The following is a 7,500-nucleotide window of genomic DNA, read 5'->3' on the forward strand; positions in this document are numbered from 1 at the left end:
AGGAGAGGGGAGGGGAGGGGAGGGGAGGGGAGAGGAGAGGAGAGTGGAGAGGAGAGGAGAGGGGAGAGGAGAGGAGAGGAGAGGAGAGGAGATGGAAGAGAGGAAAGGGGGAGGGGAGAGGAGAAGGGAGGGGATGGGAGAGGGGAGAGGGGAGGGGATGGGAGGGGGAGAGGGGAGGGGAGGAGGGAAGGGAGGGGAGATGGGGGGAGGGGACTGGATGGGGGAGAGGGGAGGGGAGGTGATGGGGAGGAGGGGGAGGGGTGGGGAAAGGGGAGGAGGGGATGGGGGAGGGGATGGGGGAAGGGAGGTGGGGAGAGGGGATTTTATGAGGGGAGTGGATAGGGAGAGTGGATGGCGAGAGGCGAGGGGGGGAGGGGAGGAGGGGATGGGGATGGAGAGGGAAGGGGTTGAGGGTGTTGGGAGGACACACAGACACACAATGCATGCACACCTACAAGCGTACACTCACACACACACACACACACACACACAAACCCTCAGCTGGTTGTGTATCTGTCTCCAGGTGATCACCCTGGAAGGCTGGGTAGAGATCATGTACTATGTAATGGATGCTCACTCCTTCTACAACTTCATCTACTTCATCTTCCTCATCATCGTAAGTACACTACACACACCAACATGACGCTATCACCACAAATCTGTACTGTGTTTTGTCAATCAGTTTGTAACTGGGCTTCCACCACAAAACAATGCCCTGTTAGGTTTGCAAAATTCTGGAGACAGGAAGCAGGAAATCAGGAATCGTGTAACCAGGATTCCAGGCTAACCTATAGGAAATGTGGTTACCAGAATGTGGCAACACTACACCCTATGTGTTAAGAGATTGATTGAGATAGTTTGCTTTGCTTTTATTCATTCGCACAACTGGCCTTCAGTGTATATGGGCAAAGGTCCTCCAACTGAAACATGAGGAGGTAGTGTGATACACTCCTTCCACTCTGCCTTTGTAAGTGATTCCTCTTTCCCTCCGAGGGCTCATCTCCTGGCCCTCATAATGCTCCCATGGGGCTCGTTTCTGACTGACTGATTTCAGTGTTAATAGACTTGTAAAATCAGACCGTAAGATACACGGTTTCCAGAATCAATGTCCGGGTAGACAGTAAAGTGAATTTATCTGAGGCTTAATCTCTGTAATGGATGTGAGAGCAAAGAGGGGGCTGAAAGTTTGGCCCCGCCTCCTGTTCCTTCTTACTTTATTGGCGGCCATGTTTTTGAAGAAATACTGTTGAATACGCCTGAAGATGGAGAAACACTGGTGAATACGCCTGAAGATGGAGAAACACTGTTGAATACGCCTGAAGATGGAGAAACACTGGTGAATACGCCTGAAGATGGAGAAACACTGGTGAATACGCCTGAAGATGGAGAAACACTGGTGAATACGCCTGAAGATGGAGAAACACTGGTGAATACGCCTGAAGATGGAGAAACACTGGTGAATACGCCTGAAGATGGAGAAACACTGGTAAATACGCCTGAAGATGGAGAAACACTGGTGAATACGCCTGAAGATGGAGAGAACACTGGTGAATACGCCTGAAGATGGAGAAACACTGGTGAATACACCTGAAGATGGAGAAACACTGGTGAATACACCTGAAGATGGAGAAACACTGGTGAATACGCCTGAAGATGGAGAAACACTGGTGAATACGCCTGAAGATGGAGAAACACTGGTAAATACGCCTGAAGATGGAGAAACACTGGTGAATACGCCTGAAGATGGAGAAACACTGGTGAATATGCCTGAAGATGGAGAAACACTGGTGAATACGCCTGAAGATGGAGAAACACTGGTGAATACGCCTGAAGATGGAGAAACACTGGTGAATACACCTGAAGATGGAGAAACACTGGTGAATACGCCTGAAGATGGAGAAACACTGGTGAATACGCCTGAAGATGGAGAAACACTGGTGAATACACCTGAAGATGGAGAAACACTGGTGAATACGCCTGAAGATGGAGAAACACTGGTGAATACGTCTGAAGATGGAGAAACACTGGTGTATAGGCCTGAAGATGGAGAAACACTGGTGAATACGCCTGAAGATGGAGAAACACTGGTGAATAGGCCTGAAGATGGAGAAACACTGGTGAATACACCTGAAGATGGAGAAACACTGGTGAATACGCCTGAAGATGGAGAAACACTGGTGAATACGCCTGAAGATGGAGAAACACTGGTGAATACGCCTGAAGATGGAGAAACACTGGTGAATACGCCTGAAGATGGAAAAACACTGGTGAATACACCTGAAGATGGAGAAACACTGGTGAATATGCCTGAAGATGGAGAAACACTGGTGAATACGCCTGAAGATGGAGAAACACTGGTGAATACGCCTGAAGATGGAAAAACACTGGTGAATACGCCTGAAGATGGAGAAACACTGGTGAATACACCTGAAGATGGAGAAACACTGGTGAATACGCCTGAAGATGGAGAAACACTGGTGAATACGCCTGAAGATGGAGAAACACTGGTGAATACGCCTGAAGATGGAGAAACACTGGTGAATACGCCTGAAGATGGAGAAACACTGGTGAATAGGCCTGAAGATGGAGAAACACTGGTGAATACGCCTGAAGATGGAGAAACACTGGTGAATACGCCTGAAGATGGAGAAACACTGGTGAATACACCTGAAGATGGAGAAACACTGGTGAATACGCCTGAAGATGGAGAAACACTGGTGAATACGCCTGAAGATGGAGAAACACTGGTGAATACGCCTGAAGATGGAGAAACACTGGTGAATACGCCTGAAGATGGAGAAACACTGGTGAATACACCTCAAGATGGAGAAACACTGGTGAATACGCCTGAAGATGGAGAGAACACTGGTGAATACGCCTGAAGATGGAGAAACACTGGTGAATACGCCTGAAGATGGAGAAACACTGGTGAATACGCCTGAAGATGGAGAAACACAGGTCCATTTTAGAATTTCAGGTGGAGGGAGATTAGGGAGAGAGAAGGGAGAAGAGGGAGGAGGAGGGAGAGAGATGGGGTGGAGGAGGGAGAGAGGAGGAGGATAGATGAGGAGAAGGAGGTGGGGAGGAGGGAGAGAGAGGGAGGAGAAGGGAGAAGGAGGGAGAAGAGGAAGGAGGAGGCATAGGAGGGAGAGAGATGGGGAGGTGGTAGAGAGGTGGAGGAGTGATTGGGAGAAGGAGGGAGAGACATGGCGAGGAGGAGGGAGAGAGAAAGAGGAAGAGGAGGGAGAGAGATGGGGAGGAAGAGGGGAGAGACGGAGAGGAGGAGAGAGAAATGGGGGATGAGGAGGAGATACAGTATAAAGAGAGAGAATGAAGGAAAGAGAGGGTTGAATGAGTGATATGAAGAAAGAGTTTGAGAGACAAATGTAGAGAGAGAAGGAGTGATGAGGATATAAGATAAAACAGAAAGAGGAGTATGAAAAGAGAGGAGTGAGAGAGGAAGAAAGGGATATGAAAGAGAAGTGTGCGAATATATAGGAATATTGAAAAGAGAGAGGTGAGAAGAGAGGGATGAAAGACAGAGGAGATAAGATAAGAGGAGAAGAGAAGAGAGGGTGTCCAGCCTGCATACTTCAGAGAGAAACAGGTTGAGATGTCTCTGTCTCTGCAGGCGTCAGGTTGCTCTGTGGCACCCGGCGGCCATTTTAATCCACGCCTCGCAGCGTGCCGTCTGACTAGCGATAGGTCTTAATCCGGTTTGGGTCACAGCGAGTGACCGAATTAGCATTAGCGTTTAATTAGGAACGATCAGAGTGGTGGGCTCCCGTCGCGAGTGTGTGACACATATGCAGTGAACACACACGTCTACCCACACACACACATACTTGTGATGCGGATTCTAACAGAGAGACATGCTGTCCCCAAGATGATGCCATGTCATCATGTGTTCATATCCCAGCATGCATTGCCAGGCGGCCCTCTGAGGACTCAGAGGAAGTGACTGCTGTGAATTATGGGTAATTATTTGAAGGAAAGGAGACGAGATCATATACGGTGTTCACATTCTCAAATAAGCTTATGAGGGAAACATAATTGAGGGAAACAGCAATACTATACAGTTAGACTAAGGGCTCCCGAGTGGCACAGCGACCTAAGGCACTGCATCTCAGTGCTAGAGGTGTCACTACACACCCTGCTATGAGTCCAGGCTGTATCACAACCGGCTGTGATTGGGAGTCCCATAGGGCGTTGCACATTTCGCCCAGCATCGTCATGGGTTAGGCTTTGGCCAGGGTAGGCCGTCATTGTAAATAATACTTTTTTTCTTAACTAACTTGCCAAGTGAAATTGAAAATAGACTGTTATTGGTTAGCTTTTTGAGAGGACAGTCATAAACCTGTTGCGCTCATGCTCTTATCTTTACGACCACAGAGCTGCTCCTCTCCAGACCCTCCCCTCTAACAACACATTCACATTATTACCATGCAGAGACTCCTCAATGTCATCCCCACCAACAGGAGCAGGGGATCTTTTCTAGTCTCTTGAGTTTGTGTTCAATTCAATCAAACCAGCAATGCAGTAGCTCATTTTGAATGGTTAAATAAAATCATGGAATGGTTCGGGTTTCTGTAAAACTTAAAGTCGGAAGTTTACATACACTTAGGTGGGAGTCATTAGAACTCGTTTTTCAACCACTCCACAAATGTCTTGTTAACAAACTATAGTTTTGGCAAGTCTGTTAGGACATCTACTTTGTGCATGATACGAGTAATTTTTCCAAAAATTGTTTACAGACAGATTATTTCACTTAAAATTCATTGTACCACAATTCCAGTGGGTCAGAAGTTTACATACACTAAATTGACCGTGCCTTTAAACAGCTTGGAAAATTCCAGAAAATGATGTCATGGCTTTAGAAGCTTCTGATAAGCTAATGGACATCATTTGAGTCAATTGGAGGTGTACCTGTGGATGTATTTCAAGGCCTACCTTCAAACTCAGTGCCTCGTTGCTTGACATCATAGGAAAATCAAAAGAAATCAGCCAAGACCTCAGAAAAAATTGTAGACCTCCACAAGTCTGGTTCAATCTTGGTAGAAACGCCTGAAGGTACCACATTCATCTGTACAAACAATAGTACACAAGTATAAACACCATGGGACCACACAGCTGTCATACCGCTCAGGAAGGAGACGCGTTTTGTCTTCTAGAGATGAACTTACTTTGGTGCAAAAAGTGCAAATCAATCCCAGAACAACAGTAAAGGTCCTTGTAAAGAATCTGGAGAAAACAGGTACAAAAGTATCTATATCCACAGTTAAACGAGTCCTACATCGACATAACCTGAAAGGCCGCTCAGCAAGGAAAAAGCCACTGCTCCAAAACCGCCATAAAAAAGCCTGACTACGGTTTGCAACTGCACATGGGGACAAAGATCGTACTTTTTGAAGAAATGTCCTCTGGTCTGATGAAACAAAAATAGAACTGTTTGGCCATAATGACCATCGTTATGTTTGGAGGAAAACGGGGGAGGCTTGCAAGCCTTAGAACACCATCCCCACCGTGAAGCACAAGGGTGGCAGCATCACGTTGTGGGTGTGATTTGCTGCAGGAGTGACTGGTGCACTTCACAAAATAGATGGATTCATGAGGAAGGGAAATTATGTGGATATATTTTTTTTTATTTTTATTTTTTTTATTTCACCTTTATTTAACCAGGTAGGCTAGTTGAGAACAAGTTCTCATTTGCAACTGCAACCTGGCCAAGAATAAAGCATAGCAGTGTGAACAGACAACACAGAGTTACACATGGAGTAAACAATTAACAAGTCAGTAACACAGTAGAAAAAAAAGGGGAGTCTATATACATTGTGTGCAAAAGGCATGAGGAGGTAGGTAAAAATGGGTGGGCTATTTACCGATAGACTATGTACAGCTGCAGCGATCGGTTAGCTGCTCAGATAGCAGATATTTGAAGTTAGTGAGGGAGATAAAAGTCTTCAACTTCAGCGATTTTTGCAATTCGTTCCAGTCACAGGCAGCAGAGAACTGGAACGAAAGGCGGCCAAATGAGGTGTTGGCTTTAGGGATGATCAGTGAGATACACCTGCTGGAGCGCGTGCTACGGATGGGTGTTGCCATCGTGACCAGTGAACTGAGATAAGGCAGAGTTTTACCTAGCATGGACTTGTAGATGACCTGGAGCCAGTGGGTCTGGCGACGAATATGTAGCGAGGGCCAGCCGACTAGAGCATACAAGTCGCAGTGGTGGGTGGTATAAGGTGCTTTAGTGACAAAACGGATGGCACTGTGATAAACTGCATCCAGTTTGCTGAGTAGAGTGTCGGAAGCAATTGTGTAGATGACATCGCCAAAGTCGAGGATCGGTAGGATAGTCAGTTTTACTAGGGTAAGTTTGGCGGCGTGAGTGAAGGAGGCTTTGTTGCGGAATAGAAAGCCGACTCTTGATTTGATTTTCGATTGGAGATGTTTGATATGAGTCTGGAAGGAGAGTTTACAGTCTAGCCAGACACCTAGGTACTTATAGATGTCCACATATTCAAGGTCGGAACCATCCAGGGTGGTGATGCTGGTCAGGCGTGCGGGTGCAGGCAGCGAACGGTTGAAAAGCATGCATTTGGTTTTACTAGCATTTAAGAGCAGTTGGAGGCCACGGAAGGAGTGTTGTATGGCATTGAAGCTCGTTTGGAGGTTAGATAGATGTTGAAGCAACATCTCAAGACATCAGTCAGGAAGTTAAAGCTCTGTCGCAAATGTGTCTTCCAAATGGACAATGACCCCAAGCATACTTCCAAAGTTGTGGCAAAATGGCTTAAGGACAACAAAGTCAAGGTATTGGAGTGGCCATCACAAAGCCCTGACCTCAATCCTATAGAAGATTTGTGGGCAGAACTGAAAACGTGTGTGCGAGCAAGGAGGCCTACAAACCTGACTCAGTTACACCAGCGCTGTCAGGAGGAATGGGCCAACATTCACCCAACTTATTGTGTGAAGCTTGTGGAAGGCTACCCGGAACATTTTACCCAAGTTAAACAATTTAAAGGAAATGCTACCAAATACTAATTGAGAGTAAGTAAACTTCTGACCCACTGGGAATGTGATGAAAGAAATAAAAGCTGAAATAAATAATTATCTCTACTATTATTCTGACATTTCACATTCGTACAATAAAGTGGTGATCCTAACTGACATAAGACAGGGAACTTTTACTAGGATTAAATGTCAGGAAATGTGAAAAACTGAGTTTACATGTATTTGGTTAAGGTGTATGTAAACTTCCGACTTCAACTGTATATGCTTCCTGTTGATCAGAATAAGAAGTGTCTGTGTGTTTGGGCAGGAGTTTCGAAACACAATACGTAAACAAATATATTGTGAGTTGGATTGAATGCCAGGCAGAATATCACTGTACTGTTAAATAGGCCTGATCATACTAAGATGATTGCGTCATGGTGCTGTGTGAATACATAAGCGTTCACTTGGTTGGCAAGTCTGAAACAGAGGCTGGCATTGGTCGTG

General features: G+C 46.0%; 1 protein-coding gene across 1 annotated transcript in view; it reads left to right on the plus strand.

Moving 5' to 3' along the window:
* Positions 1 to 7,500, plus strand: part of LOC139421581 (calcium voltage-gated channel subunit alpha1 Ia) — a 121,052-nt gene that overhangs the window by 12,792 nt on the left and 100,760 nt on the right. Inside the window, exon 4 of the mRNA XM_071172623.1 lies at positions 524 to 616. Within this exon, the coding sequence (XP_071028724.1) occupies positions 524 to 616 (93 nt within the window). The remainder of the gene's footprint in view (positions 1 to 523; positions 617 to 7,500) is intronic.

The sequence above is a fragment of the Oncorhynchus clarkii genome, chromosome 12 (assembly GCF_045791955.1).
Source record: "Oncorhynchus clarkii lewisi isolate Uvic-CL-2024 chromosome 12, UVic_Ocla_1.0, whole genome shotgun sequence".
Lineage (NCBI taxonomy): Eukaryota > Metazoa > Chordata > Actinopteri > Salmoniformes > Salmonidae > Oncorhynchus > Oncorhynchus clarkii.